Raw genomic sequence first — 25,376 nt, forward strand, 5'->3', positions numbered from 1 at the left:
TCTAAAGTATTTCTTTTGAAAAGATCATAAAATTGTCACCGCAAAAAAATCAAACCTGTTCTCCACGCCAACTCAGCACCAATTTGTCTAAACCTATTCTAGTGAGATTCTTCCAATTTTTACTCATCGATATTACCACTACTGCTACCGAAGCTACGCACATCAACTTCCAATCTTGTTCAAACTGTATTTGCTCTTGGTGCGTACTATTTTGCGCATTGAAATCATCCTACTATTAATGTATACCCGTCAATGAGTTCCATGTGTTATTTCTGCTACTGCTTTACAACGTGTTATTATTATTCGCTTCTGCTAACGATAGGTTTACCCCGGTTTATTATGTAATTCTTTTCCAAATTCATGACGTTCAACGTCTTTTTCTTCCTAACTGATTGTATTCCAAATCGGAGTACATTAATATGACGCCAAACTTACGAAACTTCAACGTATAGTTTTGAACCTACATAATACAGACGCCCATATGCAATTATTCAACAGTTGAGGTGCAAATTAGTTTAATTAGGCCAAACATTTCAGTTAAACATAAAAACCAAATGGAATTCTCTCTATTGCGCAAATACTGGAGATAGCAAATGCGTCACCAAATATCAACCACGAATCTACACAAGTTCCACGTTACGCATTCCAATTATTTTATCAGTCGGTTTGAATTAGAGATTACCTTCCTTTCATCCAATGTGCAATTCCCGAAACTCGATCCACCTAGATTCGCTTCAGTCTCTCGGACAGAACTAGCAAATTGTTTGCACTTGAAAACTCTTTTTTTTTTTAACACTAATAATGACTAGATTGAACCGATGATTGCTTACTCCGCAAAATGTACGTGAGTATTGTTAACGTTGTTCTCGTGTGCGTTCGAGGAGGAAGAAACGGACTTGGTGATGGAACCGCCGGCACTGGCGCACAGATTCCCACTGGAGATCGACGTCGTGGGGGCGGTTCCGACCGACGAACAGCTGGTTGTACTACTGCTGGTGTTGAGATGCGCCAGGAACGTTTCCGAAATGCACGCATGAGATTCTGCCTCCTTTTCGAGCATTGCTTTGGCCTGTGTGGGGAGAAGAACCATGTGCTTCAGTTGCTCCTGGGAACATATTAAGTCAATTACAATACTCACTTTCGCTCGATGTTCCTCTAGCCCTTGCTTCACGGTGTCATGTTGTCGCTGAAGTTCATCTTGCTTCCGCGTGTACATCGCAGACAATCGAACACGTTCGGCTACACCTTTTTCCACTAGGGTTGAGTCCACCTCTCGCTTCATTCTGAAATTGAGCAACGGATAGTCACAATTCGAAGCCCTCAGAAATGAAAAATAACGAAAATTGTGGATTATACCTCTCTAGCTCGTCTTTATCTTTGTGCACCTGCGCGAGTTGCTTAACTTCGTTTTTCCTGGACAACTGTAGATGTCGCATCACCTCGCTAGTTTCACGTTCATGCTGCGCCTAAAACAAAACTATCAGTGATATGCTCATACATTGATAGGTCTTTTGAAGCTTACCTTGAGCTGCTTCATTTGGTTTTCCTGTGATTGTCGGAGCAATTCTTCAACCAAATTGTAAATAACTTCATGGTATTTCTCCAGCACTTCTTGGTAGCTGCTCGCATGGTCACGGCAAACCTGTTTCAGTCGTTCCGCCTGTGCACTATTATCACATGAATCGGCATCCGTCGCACAGGGTGGTATCCGAATGCTCATATCTGCCATGTTCTTACTGCTAAACCGTTTAACTAACTTATTCCCCATACCAAATTTGCTCTTCTTGATCCCTTCAGTCAGATCGCCACTCTTTTGCGTCGTCACCTTGATCTTCTCCTTGTCGTGACTTTTCTTCAGTGCTTTCAGTTCCTTCTCCAGGGCATCCCTTTTCTTTCGAACCTGCTTGTCTTCGAAAATCTTCTCCAGCGGTTCCGCCACAATCTTGGGAGCATCAGCGTGGTCAGATCCTTGAAAAGACAACTGCTGCCTTTCAGATTGAAGTGGATGTTGCTGTTGCTGAATGGTTGCTTGCTTCACCAGCAGGGGACTAGTTTGTTCCAGCGAAGGTTGCGCCACCGGCAAAGCCACAACCTTTGAGATCATTTCCAGAGGAGTTTCGCGTTCGTGATCGCTATCGGTACCAGAAGCTGCGGCCGCTGCCAGAGCGGACACAGGCTGAACACTGGGCCTATGTAACGGACTACCACTAGCATTATCACTAGATTTTAGCGTATCCTTTCTCGGACCTAAAGATACAATTACAACTGCAATTTGATGCGTACGGATAGAAAATGAAAAGAAGACACCGATAACGAACATAAAGATCGAGCAACTCAAAAACCTACACACAAAGCAAACATGCAGTACCCACTACCATCATTATAAAAACAAAAATCTTACATGAATCTTCCTCTTCCTCGGGTTCCATATCTTCCTGAAGCACCGCCAGCTGTTCGGAACGCTTATCCAGCTCACTTTGATACTTAATTGGGTTGGCCAAAGCTTCCGCCAGTTCGGACAGCCCATCCGGGACGTAATCTTTCACCACTATCGATAGAAACAGTGTTGCCAGTGTTATTGGTTGGCCAACTTCCGTTCGTAACGTCAGATGCCTATACCCGGGACACATGCCAATGACCGGTAACACCCGATGTCCAATCAGTTTTCCACCTTCCTCGTAAGCAGCTATACGAATACTGGCCAGTTCCGGAAGTACCACTTTCTTAAACACAAACGGTTCCTCGCCGTAGATCGGATTGATCCCGTTGTCGCGCACTATTTTGGTACGAAATTTTTTCCGCACCGTATCCGCCGGTAGGCCAAACATGTCCACCTCCACGTAGGTCCCGACTTTCTTATCCGTTAGAAACTGTCCGGACATCACCGTTACAATCACCGTACCGGCGATGATACCGTCCACCTTGAATAGGTAAAAAAACACGCGTTATTTCGGTCGGATTTATGAAGAGCTTGTTGTATCTACTTACGGTACTTTCGGCAAAGGGGTCCAAGCGGCGATCCTTTCTGCGCATAAACTCCGGCTTCAATAGGTATCCGCACCGATGGTTATACTCGAACAGGCCGAGATTGAGCTGCATTGCCAGATCCAGGGTTTGGTAGTTCAGTGCCACCAACTGGCAACCGGCGTTCCAGAACAACTGTGGAAACGGAAAGAATGATTAGTTGTTGCCATGTCATATATCAGCAAATCAGCACTAATGATGAAAAAAGGAATCCATATGGCATTCTAAAACAGCGGTTAAGCTCGTGCTTTGCCACACAGGATATTTCTAGATTGAGTTCAGGGATGCTTCCAGGAGTACCTCGAGAGTCTCTTCAAAAGATTCTCGGATATCCCTATAGGAGTTCATCGGAAATACCTCCATAAGTTCCAGGGGAACTCCTCCAAATTTCTCGGGAATTCCTCTAGGGGTTCCTCGAAATCCCTCCAGGAGTTCCTCGGGAATTCTTTCAGGAATTACTTGGGAAATTCTCCAAGAGTTTCTCGAAAATTCCTCCAGGAGTTCATCGAGAATTTTTCCAGAAGTTCGTTAGGAATTTCTGTGGAGATCACCACAGCAGACGGAATCTCAAATCGACCACGTTCTGATTGACGGACGGCACTTCTCCGACATTATCGATGTCAGGACCTATCGTGGTGCCAACATCGACTCCGACCACTATCTGGTGATGGTCAAACTGCGCCCAAAACTCTCCGTCACCAACAATGTACGGTACCGGCGACCGCCACGGTGCAACCTAGAGCGACTGAAGCAACCGGATGTCGCCTCAGCATACGCGCAGAATCTCGAGGCCGCGTTGCCAGACGAGGGCGAGCTCGATGAGGCCCCTCTAGAGGATTGCTGGAGTACAGTGAAAGCAGCCATCAACGACGCAGCCGAGAGCACCATCGGGTACGTGGAACGGAATCGACGGAACGAATGGTTCGACGAAGAGTGCAGGACGGTTTTGGAGGAGAAGAACGCAGCGAGGGCGATAATGCTGCAGCAAGGGACTCGACAGAACGTGGAACGATACAAACAGAAGCGGAAACAGCAGACCCGCCTCTTTCGGGAGAAAAAGCGCCGCCTGGAAGAAGCGGAGTGTGAAGAAATGGAACTGCTGTGCCGTTCCCAAGAAACACGGAAGTTCTATCAGAAGCTCAACGCATCCCGCAACGACTTCGTGCCGCGAGCCGAAATATGCAGGGATAAAGACGGAGGCCTCTTGACGGACGGACGTGAGGTGATCGAAAGGTGGAAGCAGCACTTCGATCAGCACCTGAACGGCGTGGAGAACGTAGGCACGGGAGCCCACGGCCATGGAAGAAACGACGACGCCAGTGCAGCGGAGGACGGAAATGAACCAACTCCCACGCTGAGGGAAGTTAAGGATGCCATTCACCAGCTCAAAACCAACAAAGCAGCTGGTAAGGATGGTATCGCAGCTGAACTCATCAAGATGGGCCCAGAAAAGTTGGCCACCTGTCTGCATCGGCTCATAGTCAGGATCTGGGAAACCGAACAGCTACCGGAGGAGTGGAAGGAAGGGGTAATCTGCCCCATTCACAAGAAAGGCGACCATTTGGAATGTGAGAACTTCAGGGCGATCACTATTTTGAATGCTGCCTACAAAGTGCTATCCCAGATCATCTTCCGTCGTGTGTCACCTAAAACAAATGAGTTCGTGGGAAGTTATCAAGCCGGCTTCATCGACGGCCGGTCGACAACGGACCAGATCTTTACCGTACGGCAAATCCTCCAGAAATGCCGCGAATCCCAACGCATCACCTGTTCATCGACTACAAAGCGGCATACAACAGTATCGACCGCGCAGAGCTATGGAGAATCATGGACGAAAACGGCTTTCCTGGGAAGCTGACTAGACTGAAAGCAACGATGGACGGCGTAAGGGTTTCGGGTGAACTATCCAGTTCATTCGTATCTCGCCGGGGACTGCGACAAGGTGACGGACTCTCATGTCTACTCTTCAACATCGCTCTGGAAGGTGTGATGCGACGAGCCGGGCTCAACAGCCGGGGAACGATTTTCACAAAATCCGGTCAATTTGTGTGCTTTACGGACGACATGGACATTATCGCTAGAACATTTGGAACGGTGGCAGAACTGTACACCCGCCTGAAACGCGAAGCAGCAAAGGTCGGACTGGTGGTGAATGCCTCAAAAACAAAGTACATGCTGGTAGGCGGAACCGAACACGACCGGATCCTTCAACCACTTAACCTAATTTACAGCTCTTTTGTCCACTAAAGCACTGCGTGAGCGATTCCAATTGGCGGCTGCACTTACACTTTGTACAGCGCCTAAATGTATTCTATTCTAATTCTAATTCGAATTGGTAGGTAGCCTTTGCTGCGCTACTGTCACTTTTCTACCCTGTCCATGGTAGAATGATGAGCACGATGTTGCTTTGTGGCTCTTGTTTCATTTCCAGTCCGATTGGGGGTCCATTACATACATACATACATTTATTTGTTCAACATCATTAAGACAAGACATAATCAACAATAGTACGCCACAATACTCGGTTCGTGGCTGCCGCTCTCCATCCTCGGTCGCGCCCAATGCTCGCCAAGTCACGCTCCACCTGGTCCGCCCATCGTGCTCTTTGCGCTCCACGCCTTCTTGTGCCAACCGGATCAGTTGCAAACACCAGCTTTGCAGGATTGTTGTCCGGCATTCTTGCAACATGCCCTGCCCACCGTATCCTTCCGGCTTTGGCCACCTTCTGGATGCTGGGTTCGCCGTAAAGTGCAGCGAGCTCGTGGTTCATTCTTCTCCGCCACACACCGTTCTCCTGCACACCGCCGAAGATCGTTCTTAGCACGCGTCGCTCGAAAACTCCGAGTGCTTGTAGGTCCTCCTCGAGCATGGTCCATGTCTCGTGCCCGTAGAGGATCACCGGTCTTATTAGCGTTTTGTACATGGTGCATTTGGTGCGTGGGTGAATCTTTTTCGACCGCAGTTTCTTCTGGAGCCCGTAGTAGGCCCGACTTCCGCTGATGATGCGCCTCCGAATTTCACGGCTCACGTTGTTGTCAGCCGTCAGTAAGGATCCGAGGTAGACGAATTCCTCCACCACCTCGAAAGTATCCCCGTCTATCGTAACATTACTACCCAGACGGATCCGGTCGTGTTCGGTTCCGCCTACCAGCATGTACTTTGTTTTTGAGGCATTCACCACCAGTCCGACCTTTGCTGCTTCGCGTTTCAGGCGGGTGTACAGTTCTGCCACCGTTCCAAATGTTCTAGCTATAATGTCCATGTCGTCCGCAAAGCACACAAATTGACCGGATTTTGTGAAAATCGTTCCCCGGCTGTTGAGCCCGGCTCGTCGCATCACACCTTCCAGAGCGATGTTGAAGAGTAGACATGAGAGTCCGTCACCTTGTCGCAGTCCCCGGCGAGATTCGAATGAGCTGGATAGTTCACCCGAAACCCTTACGCAGTTTTGCACACCGTCCATCGTTGCTTTAATCAGTCTAGTCAGCTTCCCAGGAAAGCCGTTTTCGTCCATGATTCTCCATAGCTCTGCTCGGTCGATACTGTCGTATGCCGCTTTGAAGTCGATGAACAGGTGATGCGTTGGAACCTGGTATTCACGGCATTTCTGGAGGATTTGCCGTACGGTAAAGATCTGGTCCGTTGTCGACCGGCCGTCGATGAAGCCGGCTTGATAACTTCCCACGAACTCATTAGTTTTAGGTGACAGACGACGGAAAATGATCTGGGATAGCACTTTGTAGGCAGCATTCGAAATTGTGATCGCCCTGAAGTTCTCACATTCCAAATGGTCGCCTTTCTTGTGAATGGGGCAGATTACCCCTTCCTTCCACTCCTCCGGTAGCTGTTCGGTTTCCCAGATCCTGACTATCAGCCGATGCAGACAGGTAGCCAACTTTTCTGGGCCCATCTTGATGAGTTCAGCTGCGATACCATCCTTACCAGCTGCTTTGTTGGTTTTGAGCTGGTGAATGGCATCCTTAACTTCCCTCAGCGTGGGAGTTGGTTCATTTCCGTCCTCCGCTGCACTGGCGTCGTCGTTTCTTCCGTTGCCGTGGGCTCCCGTGCCTACGTTCTCCACGCCGTTCAGGTGCTGATCGAAGTGCTGCTTCCACCTTTCGACCACCTCACGTCCGTCCGTCAAGAGGCCTCCGTCTTTATCCCTGCATATTTCGGCTCGCGGCACGAAGCCGTTGCGGGATGCGTTGAGCTTCTGATAGAACTTCCGTGTTTCTTGGGAACGGCACAGCAGTTCCATTTCTTCACACTCCGCTTCTTCCAGGCGGCGCTTTTTCTCCCGAAAGAGGCGGGTCTGCTGTTTCCGCTTCTGTTTGTAACGTTCCACGTTCTGTCGAGTCCCTTGCTGCAGCATTACCGCCCTCGCTGCGTTCTTCTCCTCCAAAACCGTTCTGCACTCTTCGTCGAACCATTCGTTCCGTCGATTCCGTTCCACGTACCCGATGGTGCTCTCGGCTGCGTCGTTGATGGCTGCTTTCACTGTACTCCAGCAGTCCTCTAGAGGGGCCTCATCGAGCTCGCCCTCGTCTGGCAACGCGGCTTCGAGGTTCTGCGCGTAAGCTGAGGCGACATTTGGTTGCTTCAGTCGCTCTAGGTTGTACCGTGGCGGTCTCCGGTACCGTACATTGTTGATGACGGAGAGTTTTGGGCGCAGTTTGACCATCACCAGATAGTGGTCGGAGTCGATGTTGGCGCCACGATAGGTCCTGACGTCGATAATGTCGGAGAAGTGCCGTCCGTCAATCAGAACGTGGTCGATTTGAGATTCCGTCTGCTGTGGTGATCTCCAGGTGTAACGATAAGGGAGGCTGTGTTGGAAAAAGGTGCTACGTATGGCCATATTTTTGGAGGCGGCGAAATCAATGAGTCGTAGGCCGTTTTCGTTCGTCTGCTGGTGGGCGCTGAACTTACCAATCGTCGGTCTGAATTCTTCCTCCTGGCCTACCTGAGCGTTCAAATCTCCTATGATGATCTTGACGTCGTGGCTTGGGCAGCGATCGTACTCGCGTTCGAGCTGCGCGTAAAATGCGTCCTTGTCATCATCAGTACTTCCGGAGTGTGGGCTGTGCACGTTTATTATGCTGAAGTTGAAGAATCGGCCTTTGATCCTCAACCTGCACATTCTTTCATCGATCGGCCACCAACCGATCACGCGCCTCTGCATATCACCCATCACGATGAAAGCTGTTCCCAGCTCGCGTGTGTTGCCGCAGCTCTGGTAGATGGTATGATTACCTCTAAACGTTCGCACCATGGATCCTGTCCAACACACCTCCTGCAGCGCTACGATGCCGAACCCGCGGTCCTTCAGTAGATCGGCGAGTATGCGGGTGCTCCCAATGAAGTTGAGAGATCGGCAGTTCCACGTACCGAGTTTCCAATCGCAAGTCCTTTTTGTTCGCTGGGGTCGTTGCCGTTGGTCTCGGTTCGTATTATTCTGTTGCTGATTTTCCGTTACAATGGTTTTTTACGGCTGGCTCGTAGGGCCTGACACCAACCCCCTACTTTCCGGAGGACCATAGTGCACAGTTGAGCTTAGAGTCCTTCCCTGGCACTCGGACGTAGATCAGCCGCCCCTAACATGGGGATCAGACGCTGTTGTGAGCCGCTCCTCCTGGAGAACAGACGCTCAGGTTTGCCGAAGCAAACCCCCCCTTCCCTGTCAGCCTACGACCAAAGGTCCCACCGGGGTTGGTTACCCGATCTTCCCTAAGGTTGCTCATAGTTTCCGGCCGGTACCGCGTGGAGGTAGGGATAGGAGTTGCTGGGCAGAGGCTAGTGGATCACAATGGGATCTGAATTGCGCAGCATACCCAGCCTTTACCGTGCCTGGGGGTCCATTATGAGTTGCCGTTATCCGATATCCAAGTTTCCGGGTCCGTTAGAGCATATGCTCAGAAGAGGGTCAGGTGTCAGCCGCTCTCGGGGGGAAGAGCAACGGACGAAAAATTGCAAGTGCCGGGGCTGGGATCGAACCCATGACCATCCACTTATGAAGTGAACGTGTAGCCACTACGCTACGGGCCCCGGCTCGACCGGATCCGTCTGGGTAGTAATGTTACGATAGACGGGGATACTTTCGAGGTGGTGGAGGAATTCGTCTACCTCGGATCCTTACTGACGGCTGACAACAACGTGAGCCGTGAAATTCGGAGGCGCATCATCAGCGGAAGTCGGGCCTACTATGGGCTCCAGAAGAAACTGCGGTCGAAAAAGATTCACCCACGCACCAAATGCACCATGTACAAAACGCTAATAAGACCGGTAATCCTCTACGGACACGAGACATGGACCATGCTCGAGGAGAACCTGCAAGCACTCGGAGTTTTTGAGCGACGCGTGCTAAGGACGATCTTCGGCGGTGTGCAGGAGAACGGTGTGTGGCGGAGAAGAATGAACCACGAGCTCGCTGCCCTTTACGGCGAACCCAGCATCCAGAAGGTGGCCAAAGCCGGAAGGATACGGTGGGCAGGGTATGTTGCAAGAATGCCGGACAACAACCCTGCAAAGCTGGTGTTTGCAACTGATCCGGTTGGCACAAGAAGGCGTGGAGCGCAGAGAGCACGATGGGCGGACCAGGTGGAGCGTGACTTGGCGAGCATCGGGCGCGACCGAAGATGGAGAGCGGCAGCCACGAACCGTGTACTATGAAGAAATATTGTTGATTCAGTTTTATCTTGAATTTGATGTAATACTAAATAAATGAAAAAAAAAAAAAATGAGAAGTTTCCTGGGAATTCATCTGGGATCTCCTATGATTTCCCGTGGATCTCCTGGAGGAATTCTTGAGGAACCCCTGGATAAATTGCCGAGAATTTCCTGGAGGATCACGGGGGTTCTTCTAGAGGAACTCCTGGAGGATTTTTCGAGAATCTTTTGAAGAAGTTCACGCAGATCTTCTCGACTATGGAGGAATTCCCGAAGAACTTCTGGAGAAATTCCCGAAGAACTCCTAGAGGAATTCTCGGGAAACTTATGGAGAAATTTCCAAGGAACTCCTGAAGGAATTCCCGAGGGACTTCTGGAGAAATTTTCGAGGAACTCCTTGGAGAGTTCCAGAAGATTTCCTGGAGGAATCCCCACAGAGCTTTTGGATAAATTCCCGAGGAATCCCTGGAGGAATTTCCGAGGAAATCCTAGAGGAGTTCCCAAAGATCTCCTGGAGGAATTCCCGAAGAACTCTTAGGGATTCCCGAGGCATTCCTGGAGGAATCCCCGACGAACTCCTGGGAGAATTGCTGGAGGTATTTCCGAGGAACTTCTTGAGGAACTTCCGAGGAACTCATGGGGAACTTCCTAAGGGACTCCTGGAGAAATTCCACAAGAAGTCATGGAGAAATTCTTGATGATCTCGAAAATCTCCTGGTGGAATTCCCAAAGAAATCCTAGATAAATTCCCGAGGAAGCTATAGAAGAATTTCCGAGGAACTCCTAGAGTTTCCAAAGATCTCCTGGAGGAGTTCCTGACGAACTCCTGGAGAAACGTCTGAGGAATTCCTGAAGGAACTTCCAAAGAACTCCTGGAGAAATTTTTGGGAAATTTATGGAAGAATTCCCGAGGAACTCCTGATGGAATTCCCGAGCAATTTCTGAGGAACTCCTAGAGAAATTCCCGATGATGTCCAGGAGAAATTCACGATGATCTCCTGGAGGAATTTTCGAGGATCTCCAGGAAGATTTCTCGAGCATCTTCTGGAGAAATTCCCGAGGAATCCCTGGCGAAATTTTCGAGGAACTCCTGCAGGAATTCTCGAAGAACTCGTGGAGGCATTTCCAAGAAGCTTCTGGAGGAATTTTCGAGGTACTCCTGGAGAAATTCCAGAGGAACTAATGTGGAAACTTCCCGAGGAACTCCTGGAGGAATTCTCGGGAAGTTTATGGAAACATTCCCAAGAAACTCCTGGTGTGGTTCCCGAGGAACTTCTACAGGAATTCCCGACGATCTCCAAGAAGGAATTCACGATGATCTCCTGGAGGATTTCCCGAGGATCTCCAGGAGGATTACTCGAGCATCTTCTGAAGGATACCCGAGGAACTCCTAGAAGAATTCCTGTGGAACTCGTGCAAATAAATCTTTACGAAATTTCGAGAAAAACCTGGCAAAACAGCAGGAAATCCTGGAAAGAACCATGATTATTGCCGAAGGACTTCTTGTAATTTCCAGGAACATTACTAAGAAATTCCCAGCGGAATCTTGGAGGGGTTCTACCTCAACTGCTGCAGGAATTTTTCGGGAGCTTTTAAAGGAATTCCCGTGATGTTGGTAGGGAATCCATGGAGGGATTCCTGGGAAATTTCTGGAAAATTTTTCGGAAACACGTGGAGAAATTTCCATGAAACTCCTTAAGGAATTACCTGGGAGCTTCAAGATAAACTCTCGGGGACTTCTGTAGGAACTGCCTAGAAACTCTTCTGCAGGAATGGACTGATGGAAGTATTCCCGAAGATCTCTTGGAGGAATTTTCAAGGATCTCCTTGAAGCATTCCCGAGGAACTCCAGGAGGAATTTCCGAGGATCTGCTGGAGGAATTCCCGAGAAACTCCTGGAAGAATTCCCGAAGAACTTTTAGAAGAATTCTCGAGGATCTCCTGGACGGTTTCTTGAGATACTCTTGGAGGAATTCCAGATGAACTCCTAGAGATAACCAATGTTTTGAATTCACTTAAACAATGATCTGAAATATCATAATACAACAATTAAGTTGTAAATCACACAAACAAAATGTTTATATGTAGTTGTACAAACTTTTTCTCCTTCATATTGTTTTGAAACCTAACCTCGAATGTTAACATGAAAGCTTGTTAGGAGTTTCCTCATCCATTGCGAACTTATGAATGAACATTTCAAGTGTAGAATTAGATTAAATTGAAATACACAGAAAATAAACTAAAAAAAATATTCTGATTATCAGGAAATACTGTAGCATCATTCTAATTAGGATCATTCTTTTGAAGATTTGCCAAATAAGTTTTTTTTATCTTTATCAACGAGATTATTAATAATACTCCATTCAGATCGGGAGAAGTTTTGGCTTCCTCATCTGCACAAATTTAGCTAGAAGTGCAATGCACTGCAGCCTAAATTGCTTTCGCTGCCGTCTTTGCAATCGCGAGCAGTCAATGGGAGATTTTCTCCAAGAGAAAGGTACTCTGACGTTACCATTCACCAATACAGCAATGAAAAGGGGAAGTAGTCGACGCAGATGAAGATATCTTCTTCAAATGCTCTCGACCGATCTGAACGACTTGGAGGTGTTAACACTAGGACATTTCCTCATCCACCTTCCGCTAACTTGCTTCCCTAAACCCGACCTTTCGGAAGTACCACGAACTCGACCTGACGGCTACCAAGAAGACCAATAAGAACTCTTCTGGCGAATCTGTAAGCAATGTTCAACCGACTACCTCCCTCGCCACCACTAACGCACCAGGTCGGCTCGCGTCCGGAACAACGTCGCTGTAGGATGATTGTTCTCCTGAAAGTAGACAACCTTCCGCCCTCGAAGTGGAGTTTGTGAGTTTGTTGGGAATGGAATTCGATCCCAGGACCTCGGCGTGATAGTCAAGTGTTCTAACCATCACACCAAGTCCGCTCCACATCCCACGTTTAATTTAATCAATGAAACATACCATTTGAAGTCCATAAATACAATTTATACCGGAGGGTTTGTTTGTTGATCATCATGATCAGAAACGATTTCATATCCTTTTTCCAATATACGCCAAATCAAACATCATTATTTTAAATAACGGTCTCCGACGGCCAGCCTACCGCATATGCCATCCGTCTGCTGCGCTGGTTTACATTTTATTATTTTCACATACAAATTTGTTTGCATATTTACCTGTGGCATGAAATTGGAGCTATCGAAGCGCGTCCCTGCCGGATAGACACGTGACAACTGATGTTTGTTGTAGTTGACAAACTCGATTGGTCGTTCCTTCAGCAGCGTGGTTGCCTGTTTCTCGTCAAATGAAGACATCTCGTAGTAACGTGCCTTCTCTGCCGATGTTGACCGCCGTCATCAACATCATTATCATCGTCGTCGTCGTCGTCGTCGTCATCAAATTGGAGAATCGTGGAAAAAGAAGACGATCCAAACGGAACGGGAATTATTAGAGCATAAAAACTAATTACATTGGTAGAGCTTCTTCCTGGCGGTATCATCACCCCACCCACCCGTTCATGCTCGGACAGATGCCTTCTGGCTAGACTCGTAAAACACCACTTAACTGGCGAAGGAAGGCGTTCTAGCCGGCAAGGTCAGGAGGGTGTTGAAAATGGTGCCATTGATGGCCATGAAGCTACTCTAGTTAGTCTTCAAAACGATACTTACTTTCGGAATTTTCAAAACTACTAAAATGTACAGGTTGAACATAGTTGACGAGGGCGGAAATTTCCGCACCCGCTTCAGTCTCTTTGGTTTGCGGCACTTTGTCGGCCTCGGTGGATCCAATTGGTCCGGCTTGTGCACCCGGCATCGACTCCTCGTCATCGCTCGAACTATCCGTGTCATCGTCTATCGATGAACCGGTGCTTTCCTTTGAACTCTGCCGTATTTGCTGCTCTCCGTTGCCGGGGAAAGGTTTATTGATGGGTTCCGTTTGCCATGCGGGTCAGAAGACAAAAGGGGGAAATGAGAGCGTTAACATTTGGCCATGGTTTATAGTTGGTATTTTCTTTTTGTATACATGCAGGCTTAAAAATGGACCGAATGAAGCGAACTGACACCAGTTAGCCACCTTCATGACTTGACGTATGGATTTTTATGATTTTTTGTAACACAATCATTGAGAATAATGGAATATTTGTGATTGGCATTGAAATGGAATCATTCGAGAAAACGTTTCAAATGTTTAAATGAATCAAATACGATTATTAATGCTAACGCGATTGCAAGTTATAAGATCCAATATGAATTTCATGGTGCAATGGAGACGCATGGTAGCTTACAAGTTCGAGAAGCACCTCTAGCCGGGTAGAGGCTGGATTCAGGGCTAATAGCACAAGTTTACAAAATAAAACGAAAGTCGTGAACTTCTGTCAACGACCAAAATTTTTGAAGTACAATTTAGTGCTGATTTCGAAACCGACCTTCAAAAAATGTTGAGTAGAACAGTTTTTAAGTTTTAGCTCAACATCGAATTTTGCAACTTTTCGAGTATTGTTTTGTTCTTTGCTGTGCATGCATCACTCCTGTAAGGGGTGAGTATGGCAGCATAATCGATCGCGTTCGCTATTGTCTCGAGTGAAAATCAAAACAATAGATGCGCGGGTGTTTAGTGTTCAGTATTGTGTTGTTCTTTGCTGAGTATTGTGTTGTTCTTTACAGAGAAGAACATTAATCAAGACAATTAGATGATCGGCATTGTACCACAAAAACCCCACAGCAATTGGTGAGATCTTTCCAATATTATTTATTTATAAATAATTTTACTTCAGTATATTTACTTTATAACTGCATATAAGTTGAAAATCCGCTATTTTCAACATCCTTTCATCTATTGGAAGATGCTTCAGTTCTGGGCTCTTTCTAAGTTGATGAAGGGATTTATAAATGCTTGCAAGGACTTGGCCAGGTGTATGGAGCTGAGTGAATCTATGACATTGTAGATAGTAGCGACATCAGCAATGTCAATGGAAATATTCAACTTTGCAACTCCATCCAAGATTTGTGCAAGTATTCATGCTATGCTATGCTATGCTAACATCGAATTTTGCAACTTTTCAAAATAATTTACTAAAATTCAAATATATTGCGTTTTGTATGCCAACCAATTTTAAATCTTTTTCCATAAATTGAAAGCTGGATACAATACCATTCGATCATCTGAATACAGGTTTTGCGTCAGATTGATGAAATTCGATATATTGGCGAGTTTTAGGGACGGCCTTCTTAAATTTTAGCAAAATTCTCAATTTTTTTTTGAAGAAATGCAAATTTTTCAATAAGAAAAAATCAACATAAAATTTCTGTCGCGCCGTTTATTTGACGTATCATATGTAGGCGAGTTACAGTAAAAATTTCAGCTCAATCGGAGCATTCATTACGGAGAATGAGATGTTTGAAGTGAGCCACTTTGCTTAAAAATAGAACAAAAATCGATTTCAAATCATCAACCTTGTATGGAAAGTCGAAAAAATTTCCGCTCTACTGTAATTTTTTTCTCTCGCGTTTTCGAACTCAGGGCATGATTCTACACCAAAAATGATCATCAGCTTACCGAGCTCAACAATGCTGTAAACTAGTGTAGTAAGTCCCTTTTTCTGTTATAGATATATTTTGGACTACATTGAACCTTTTGCTGGCTCGTATATTGAGCAAGTGAACAAAAAAAAATACGATCCGGTGTTTTCAATATGTAATGAAAATTGACCATTATACTTCCAAATAAAACAAAATGTTATCGATTGCTTGCTTGGTAAATCCATATATCTTCTTTGAAGGGTGATTTTTATGAGCAGCGCTTTTTTGCTGAATATGGCTGGATGATCATCATAGAGATTTCAGAAGGTAATCACAAAAAAAAAACTGCAAATTGCTTGTACGAATTCCGGCGAAATACATGGCAAACTTTCAACTTAGCTTTTTGTAATCACAATTTCTATGTAAATCAAATTTTTCGGGTATCCAATTTCTAATTTGTACTTTTTTATCAATTACGCAAACATGGTTGTTGAAAATCTTATTTCAAAATAGGAATAAAATCGATGTGAGGAATTCCTAGAGATTTTTTTGTATTTATCATGGAAAAATGGGGCTTAAATCTTAGATAATCATCTGGTAGAATGTATTGTAAAAATTTCAAATATTTTCTAGAAAATTTTTTAAATGTTTTTTAGAATTTTTGAATTATTTGCTTGAAAAATTTGCAAAACTTTAAAATCTACCTTAACTGCAATAACTGAATCCATTTTTGCGAAGTCTTCAAAACACTGGCTATGTCTTGTGCAAAATTTTTGACAAGCATTAACAATTGCACTATAGGGGAGACTGAGGAGACTTGATCCCTGGGGAGACTTGTTCCCCCCATATTTTCTCGGAATCAAAAACATTTTTCTTCTAGCATAATTTTTCCAAAACTACTCCTGGACAAACGACTATGTTTTGGCTACAAGTGATTTCGATTGTACATTGCATTATTTTTTAACTGCTGATGGTTAGTTTTCAGTCCTTCAGAAATCTTTTAGACGATTCCAAAAAATCTCAATAACTTTGTGAAAATTGAACCAAATCATGTCAAAATTTCACAGAACATAGTTTATTTAAAATACTTTCAAACTTATTTATCCAAATAAGGCTGTTGTTAACATATTTTAATTAATTTGGCTTAGTATACACACAGACAAACAGACGTAACACCTTGGACGATTTTCATGGAAATCCATCGCCCAGTTCACACTACCATCACCTGGTGGAAAAGTTGTACGAATCACTGTTTTGCGTTATCGCCAACAGAAGGCGCTAGTGTGAAACGTCAAACGCATAGAAAAACGATGCGCGCGCCTCTGGTTGTGAAAGCCACAACTATGAAAATTTAAAATGATCGTTAAATTCGTGGTCGATGGAAATTTCGCAAGTGTTACGTCTGTTTGTCTGTGGTATACACAACAGTGACATGGGGAGACTTGATCCCTCGAGGATTACACACACATTATACATGTGAAAAATAAAATTCTATTCGGAAGCCTCTACTTACTTGGAATTCTAGTCTATTCAACGATAAAATGTGTCAGATAATTAAAACTTTAGTGCAAACCAAGAAAGGGGGGATCAAGTCTCCCCATTTTGAAAATACGGCATACCCTTAAAAATTTAAGGAAATCTTACAATTTCAAACACTCCATGTTCATCGAAAATACAAGAAAACTTGAAAAGAAAATGAATAGGAAGACTCTGGAATTATTTTCCCTTGAAATAAACCATGTGCTCAAAGGGGGATCAAGTGTCACCCATTTTTGAAAAATACATCATAAGACATGCCTCCATAAAAACACAGTTTTGAAAACTTTAACATTAATTTAAAGGCCTTCTGTTGTGTATTAACTTGCAATAGATGTTTACCTGCCATTTTGAACGGAAATCGGATCGAGTTTTTTGTTTTTTCTTAAAGTTTCAGGTAAATTAAGAAAAAGGGATCAAGTCTCCCCAGTCTCCCCTACAATTTTTAAGATATATCGTTATAAATAATTCAAGATTTATTATATATTCAGTAACTTGTAAAACAAATCTTCGGTTCCGGGTCATTTGGCCGAACGCCGTTTAGACGAAAGGGTCATTTGGTCGCCATTTGGCCGAATGCCGTTTGGACCAAAAAAAAATGATGAACTGAAGTGACCATGTCACAGTTTTTCGCATCAGTATAACTAGAAAGAACAGCCTATGATTCAAAGAAGGAAAAACTAACAGCGCAAACTAATCTCTGAATGTCAAAACTAGAAAGAATAGCCTATGATTAAAAATATTTTTGATCATCATATTGTAAGTTAGAATGTCAAGAACTTCTTCTAAATTCTTTTTGTCATAGTTCGGCCAAACGACCCATTCGGCCAGATGGCATTTGGCCAAATGGTGTTCGGCCAAACGACATTCGGCCAAATGGCGTTCGGCCAAATGGCGTTCGGCCAAATAGCCGGACATCCAAATCTTCATTACTCTCTCCCAAAAACTCCAGTTATTAATTTGCAGTTTTTATTTTTATGAAATAAATCCAATCACATCTTTTGGAATTCTAATTGAATCTTTTGATTCCATCTGAAGTATAAGAGGAATTACGTCCTCCAATGCCTTTGTTGACATTCTTCAAAATGTTTTAAAAAAAGGCACATAGCAAGATTTTCTCAATAAGTTCATTTTTAGAAACTCTGCAATAAGATATAGAAAATATTATGCAATAATTTATGCAAGGGAAAAGATGTTTAGGAACTTTCTGTATGAATTTCCAAAGACGTATTTTAGTAAACGTAGTTTTGGCAGGGCCCCTATAGTCAGAGCTGTAAAAGCGTGAGGCATTAGCATGACCAAAATGATCGGGACAGGCAAATTTTTTACTTTTCAAAAAATGTTCAACTAGCTGTAACTTTTCAATTTTTTACTGTAAGTTCATCAACTAGTTGTGTATCAGTGGTCCAAACTTTGAAAATATCGGGCCATTCTCCACGAAGTTATAAGGATTCTTGAAAAAGGCAAAATTATCCGATAGCCAACTTTGAGCTGTTATATCTCCGGATTCAATGAACCGACTGCAATGAAATTTTGACCATTCATGACTTATATAATGAACTCTGGAGAACATTTGACTCAACTTGAATTTTTTAACAAGAAGAAATGTTATAGCGATTTTATTTTTTTTCACGAATTTTTAGTAAATTGGTCTATTTTTAATATGCATTCCATTACTTTTTCAATTTATTGTTGAAAACACGACTTATGCGGGACACCGTTCTTCCAGCGAGGCAAATAAAACACTGTGTTGGTCATATTGCCGTATGCTACAAAGCTATAAAACAACTTTATTAAAATTAAGATAATATAAAACATAAAAAACACTTACATCTACGGTGATTTCTCCACATCAGAATTGTACAAATTCTGATGCGCCCGTTCAGCCTCTTGTTTTCACTGATTTTGATTCAGTGACATGGTAAACAAAACGGAGATGACAGAGAAATCAGACGGTAAAACAATACACACGTAAATACAATAACTCCGACACCGCACAGGGGTTCGCAAGTCATATTCTTACGTAACAAGCGGCTATGTTGTGACTTTCCTTCAAAACACATTTATATATAAGCAAGGTTGCAACCATTCATTTGCAAAAATTTACATTCATTTGCTATTATCTCAGTTCAGAAGCATGCTATCGAAAAACAATGTATGGATGAATTTAACCTTGTAGTTTTATCTGAAAGTTTGCCGAATTACATTGGGGTCGCAAACGTATACCAAAGTCGTGAGCGAGCTGTGAAGGCAACTCTCCACGCGGTGAATGTAAATTTCATTCACGGCGTGGAGAGTTGCCTTCACAGCTCGCTCACGACTTTGGTATACGTTTGCGACCCCAATGTTATTCAGCAAACTTTCAGATAAAATTACAAGGTTAAATTCATCCATACATTGTTTTTCGATAGCATGCTTCTGAACTGAGATAATAGCAAATGAATGTAAATCTTTGCAAATGAATGGTCGCAACCTTGTATATAAGTCTATTAGAAGGAAATTAAATGAACTACAGAGGATAGACAAAATGATCGGGACAGGCAAAATGTTCACCTCTAAAAAAATGTTCAACTAGCTGTAACTTTTCGAAAAGTGCATCGAATATTTTCAAATTTTTACTGTAAGTTCATCAACTAGTTGTGTATCAGTGGTCCAATTTTGAAAAAGATCGTGCTATTCTCCACGAAGTTATAAAGATTCTTGAAAAAGGTAAAATTATTCGTTGGCCAACTTTGAGCTGTTATATCTCTGAATTGAATGAATTGATTTCAATGAATTTTTGACCATTCATGACTTATATAATGAACTCTAAAAAACGTTTGACTTAACTTGAAATTTTTAACAAGAAAAAAAGTTATAGCGATTTCATTTATTTCACGATTTTTAGTAAATTGAGCTATTTTTAATATGCATCCCATTACTTTCTCAATTTATTGTCGGCTATGTTGTTACTTTCTTTCAAAATACATTCATATATAACTCATTTAGAGGGAATTCAAATGAACTATAGTTTGCATCTTGAATTTTGAAACAATGTTGAAATTTAGGATAATTTGGTGTTTTATTAGAAAAATAATCTAACCGTTATAATGTTCTTTCGTGTTAAGAATTTTAAGTTAGGTCAAAAGTTTTTTATAGCTCATTATGTAAGTCATAATTGGTCAAAATTTCATTTCATTCGGTTCATTGGATCCGGAGATATAACAGCTCAAAGTTGGCAATCGGATTAATATACCTTTTTCTTAGAATCTTTATAACTTCGTGCAAAATAGCCCGATCTTCTCCAAAATTGGACCACTAATACACAACTAAATGATCAACTTACAGTAAAAATTTGATTAGAATATTCGATGCACTTTTGGAAAAGTTACAGGTACTTGAAAATTTTTTGAGAGGTGACAATTTTGCCTGTCCCGATCATTTTGTCTATCCCCTGTATAATTTGCATCTTGAATTTTGAAACGATGTTGATGTTTTGGATAATTTGGTGTTTTATTAGAAAAAAAAATCTAATCGTTATTATTTTCTTCCGTGTTAAGAATTTTAAGTTAAGTCAATGGTTTTTCATAGCTTATTATATAAGTCATAAATGGTCAAAATTTCTTTGCCTTCGGTTCATTGAATCCGGAGATATAACGGCTCAAAGTTGGCTATCGGATAATTTTACCTTTTTCAAGAATCTTTATAACTTCGTGAAGAATGGATCTTTTCCAAGTTTGGACCACTGATACACAACTAGTTGATGAACTTACATTAAAAATTTGAGGATATTTAATGCACTTTTCGAAAAGTTACAGCTAGTTGAACATTTTTTGAAATGTGAAAATTTTGCCTGTCCCGATCATTTTGTTTATCCCCCGTAAATTGTATGACCCAAAGTTTACGAGGGGGATGGGATGCTGAGATAGCCAAAATTGAGTCTACCGTAAACGTCAAATTGATCTTTGGGTCGAAATTGATCAGACATTTTTTAGTTAGATTAAGCATACTTTAAATAATTTCTCCACACGTATCGTGCAGTTGGAATCAGATACTATACGATATTTGTAGGGAGACTATTTAAAGTATGCCTAATATGTCTGAAAAACGTCTGATCAATTTCGACCCGGAGATCAATTTGACCCCGGAAACCTCCTGAAAGATACTGAACGTTACAAAAGTAAAACAATCATCTGAGATATTATGTATATCACACTTCCTCAAATATCGAAAACTTTCTGTGCGTTACTAAACGTTTCAATTAGAGAAAGGAGAAGAACTATCTGGTATATTCTGTACACTTTTCATTCTTAATTTCAAGAACTTTCTGGAAGTTAATGAAAGTCCAAGAAAGAAGTAAAGGGCCTTCTAAAATGTTCTGGAATACAAAAATTCATTAAATTTCGAGACCTTTCTAGAGATTACTCAATGTTTCAGAAAGAAGAATAATAATCTACGAAAATGTTCTAGATAATCAAAATTCTTAGAACTTTTGAGAAGTTACTGGACAAAAACAAGACAAAGACCTTCTGCAAACTTTTTTAAATTTACGAAAAGTGTCTGAGAGTTTGTGAACGTTCCAGAAAGAATGAAAATACCCTTTAAGAAGGTTCTAGAACAACCAAATTCATAAAATGTTTGAGAAATTTCTGGAAGCTACTGAGCATTCCAAATCAAAACAGAAAAAAAAAACTCTAGAATATTCTGGAACATCAAACTTCCCAGGTACTTTCCAGAAGTTACTGAATGTTTCAGAAAGAATAAGAAAACTAACCTTCTGGAATTTTCTGGAACATTTTTTTTTAATGCCGGTTATGTTCGGGGAGTTTGTCAACGTTCAAGAAAAAAAAATGTTAAATGGACCTTCTGAAAAGTTCCGGAAAATCAGAATTCATTAAGTTTTGAGAACTTTTTGGAGATTACTAAACGTTCAAGAGAGAAGCATTCTGGAGAGAGATTCTGGAATTTTCTCGAAAACAATTTCATTGAAGAAGTGTAACTGGATTTTTTTCTAGCTAACGTGGCTAGCCACGTCGGGTCAGCTAGTCTATATATAAAAATGCAGTGGCATACGTGGGACCGCGCATAACTTGCGAACGGATGGTCCGATTTGATTCGTCTAAGTTTTGTTCCGTTAGTTTTCACCCAAGGAAGGTTTATGAGGTAAAAAACATGGAAAAATTGAGAGTTTTTGAAAATCGATCTTCCATACATTTTGACCGGGGATTTGGTCTTGGCTAGAAACTTGAGATGTCAAAAAACGCAGTAGACAAAACAACGTTTACCGGGTGCAGCTAGTTCCGTTATAAAATTCCTCAAGTTTTCTCTCCAAAGTACCACCACAATTTTTTTTGAATACTGATTAGTATTACACGACCAATTTCTTCTGGAAATATACTTGAATTACGCCGAAAATTTTGTCATATTCTGACATACCTTAACCTTCTCCAAGTTCTATTGGAAATTGCACCATTTTTTATGGAAACTCTTTTCATTGTTCGAAAGTAATTCCTTCAACTGAAATTAAAACATAGTTTCCAGAAATTAAAATATGGTTTCCAGGGTTTGACTGAGAAAACTTAGCAGTTTTTTTTTAATTCGCCCGAAATCGATTAGATTTCGTTGGAGAGCACTCCAGTATTTTCCTGATATTTTCATGAAAACTTGATTAATAGTTTTTTTTAAAGTTCGATCCTCCCCAAAAATTTCAAGTGAAAAATATTATTAAAAACTCCGATTGAATTGAGGTTGTGTTTTACTCATTCAGAATAGGCATATGAAAACCCTTACAGTCAGATGGCAGTTTTGGGAAGAGATGTTAATTCCAGGACAAGCTGATATTTCACAGAGCGGAAGAGGATTGTAATTGTTTCAGAAGGAAGCCATTATCTTCCAGTAATATCCACCACAAAATCAAAACGGTTTTATCAAGGGGATTAGTTGTGCTCTCATATGCACAGTGTTGGTAAAATCACACTCAAAGCACACTCATGAACCGCTCCTGCGTGAGCAAACTCGCGCGCGATTCTGAATCATTTTCTCGCACGTGAGATTTTCACGCAAAATCTCGCTCTCACGAGTCAAGCGCCGAAATCTCGTTCGCTTGTAAAACGAATCCAAATCAATTTGAACGACATCCAATGTTGTTGTACGATAGGTTTGCTTTTGCTCTATCATATAATCCTAAAAACTTCGATGTAAATAATAAGGACACCAAGAAATAACGCAATGAGTGAAATCGCGAGTCAACTCATGCATGATTTTTTCAGCGGTGAGTTTGGCGAGTCAAGAATCGCGCGTGAAACAACTCAAGCATGAGATTTGAGATTTTGAGTTTTTACCAACACTGCATATGCATATATAGAGGTTATGTTATGATAGAACATTTCGGAGATATAGCTGCAAATGTAGTGTACATCTCTTGTTTTTCACTCGATTTCGAAAAATATTTCTATGTGTGATATGTTTGAATGGAAACTGCTCAAAACTCCTTGTTTGGGTTGCAGCTGTTAGGTAGAAATGATTTATGTTCTCTAACAGCTTTAACATATACCCCCAGGTTATCCAAAACATCCAGAAGTTTTGAACTTAGTCTACTGAATACAAACAATCTTGTTTTCTTTTTAAAACACTTGAACTCTATTCATTAGATTCAAACATATGTTTTAAAACATGAAATGATGGTTGTCATGACCTGGTGATGTTCTAGGCAATATAAAACGCTCTGGAGCTTTGATTATAAAGCCTTGACTTGCAATAGGATACTAAACTAATGTATGCATGTCAAAACTAATTTCATTAAATCCATACTTGTAAGTTAAAGTATGCGAGATTGACTCCACATCAATGACGATTGCTTAGGCCATCCAAATCATTTTGCAGTTAAGGCTTTTATATCTACACTCGTAACAATGCATCGGGTACATTTCAAACGTAGTATAGAAGATCAGTTGAATCATATGATACTTTTGTATGTAAATCTTAGGGCATCCTCAATCATCCTACTATGTTGAAGCTGAGATACAGTCAGGTCTTTTTTTACGCGGTTTTCATTTACGCGGCCGCGTAAATGAAAACTCCATATAAAAAAAATCATCGTCTTTTTTTTGCATGATTCGTCGAGAAATAGTGAGACTTTTTTTACGCGGTTTTTCGAATTTCGAACTGAGTTTTTTTACGCGGTACGTATCCCCCGCGTAAAAAAAAAACCTGACTGTATATGATTTTAATTTGGAATGGTCTATCAATAGAGGTGCACAAATATTAAAATTTACCCATTTGAGTCAAAAAAATTGGTCATAACTCAAAAACGAAAAGAAGTGCATTCGAAAAATTTCAGCGATTAAAGCTATGAAATAACCTTTTTTTTTAAATTTTCCACGAGTTCGGGCATAGTTTTTCCGGCTCAACTGTGAAAATTTTTGTGGAAAACTTTTTGCTGTTCATATTTTTTTTTATTCCTGAGAAAATTTGCTTTCATTAAAAAATACGTTTCTATGATGCTTCGTTCTTGAGTTATGATTTTTCAATGTTAGTAGTGCCAGGGGATAACAAAAAAAATCCACCTGAGTTTTCCGGAAAAATAGGCGACCCTGAATTTTTCTCATTTTTTTTTTGTTCTTATATTTATAAGCCCTGGCTGTGAAAAAAGTTTCATGAAAATCTGAGACCGTGCGGCCCAATTTGTACGATAATAAAAAAAAAACCATGGGTCATATATATTTGCCCAGCCGAGAAAATCGACCATCACAAACGTGTTCTAGACCAGCGAGGTTGTATCCAGGAAGGTGAATATTCCGTCTCCAAACGGTTAAATATACATAGAGCTTCACAACTTTGTTACATGTGATTGTTAGAACCATTGAAATATACTGTTATTTACTTCATGTGAAAAGCACACAAAATGGTCCAACCATCATCATTTATCCTGTATGATTGTATGAGATTGATTTTAAGATTTTAAGGGCGGTGCGTGTACTGGTCAAAGACTACGCTCCATACAAATGTTTTTTTTAACAGACAAAAACGATTAAAATTGCGTTGAATCGATGGTTGATCACCTGTGCAGTGGCAGTCATGGGAAAAAGAGTCCTAACTATTGTAAAATAAACAACGAACATCCAGTGGCAAGTACCTGTAATGGAGGTGCATGGTGCGGCACGTCGCCATTACCAGTTGCTATCGCTTGTGGTGTGCTGACGACGCTGGTGGAGGTGGTGGTGATGCTGGTGGGTGATGTACAACTGGTGCCAGTGGCAATGAGAGTGCTGCTGTTAATGTTGTTGTTGCTGCTGCTGATGCCGTTGTTCAAGTTGGTGCTAGGTGTGCTGTTGGTGGTAGTGCTGTCGAGGGCGGTAAAGCTTTCCTCCTGATTTTGTGACTGTGATTGTTGTTGCTGCTGCTGCTGCGGTTGTAAGCTTGCACCGGCTGCATATTTGAAACGGAAGGTGGTGGTTCCAGAAAGAGAAAAAGAACAAGAAGAAACAGAGTGAAACACACGCCGCCGAAAGTGAAGCATAGGAAGAGAGATGGAACAGTTTATAAGCTTTCCGAGTATACTGCTGGTATGCTATCGTAGTTAAAGTGCCGTGGGATATTTAATGGATTAAGGGCAGCAAGGTTGGGTTAGGT

The 25,376-nt window shown here is 42.2% G+C and overlaps 1 protein-coding gene across 7 annotated transcripts in view; it reads right to left on the reverse strand.

The window, feature by feature from the left end:
- Positions 1-498: 498 nt before the first annotated feature.
- The window catches only part of LOC134287642 (1-phosphatidylinositol 4,5-bisphosphate phosphodiesterase classes I and II), a 321,529-nt gene continuing 296,651 nt past the window's right edge, over positions 499-25,376 (reverse strand). For 6 of the 7 annotated variants that reach the window (XM_062849987.1, XM_062849988.1, XM_062849986.1 and 3 more), the window contains exons 12-20: positions 24,880-25,172; positions 13,380-13,605; positions 12,888-13,045; positions 2,989-3,159; positions 2,402-2,921; positions 1,523-2,265; positions 1,357-1,466; positions 1,139-1,283; positions 499-1,069 (exon numbers count right to left, since the gene is read on the reverse strand). In XM_062849987.1, coding sequence (XP_062705971.1) covers positions 827-1,069; positions 1,139-1,283; positions 1,357-1,466; positions 1,523-2,265; positions 2,402-2,921; positions 2,989-3,159; positions 12,888-13,045; positions 13,380-13,605; positions 24,880-25,172 — 2,609 coding nt within the window. In that variant the 3' untranslated portion in view covers positions 499-826. The remainder of the gene's footprint in view (positions 1,070-1,138; positions 1,284-1,356; positions 1,467-1,522; positions 2,266-2,401; positions 2,922-2,988; positions 3,160-12,887; positions 13,046-13,379; positions 13,606-24,879; positions 25,173-25,376) is intronic. The other variant, XM_062849990.1, reaches the window with a different exon arrangement.

This window comes from Aedes albopictus, chromosome 2, assembly GCF_035046485.1.
Source record: "Aedes albopictus strain Foshan chromosome 2, AalbF5, whole genome shotgun sequence".
Lineage (NCBI taxonomy): Eukaryota > Metazoa > Arthropoda > Insecta > Diptera > Culicidae > Aedes > Aedes albopictus.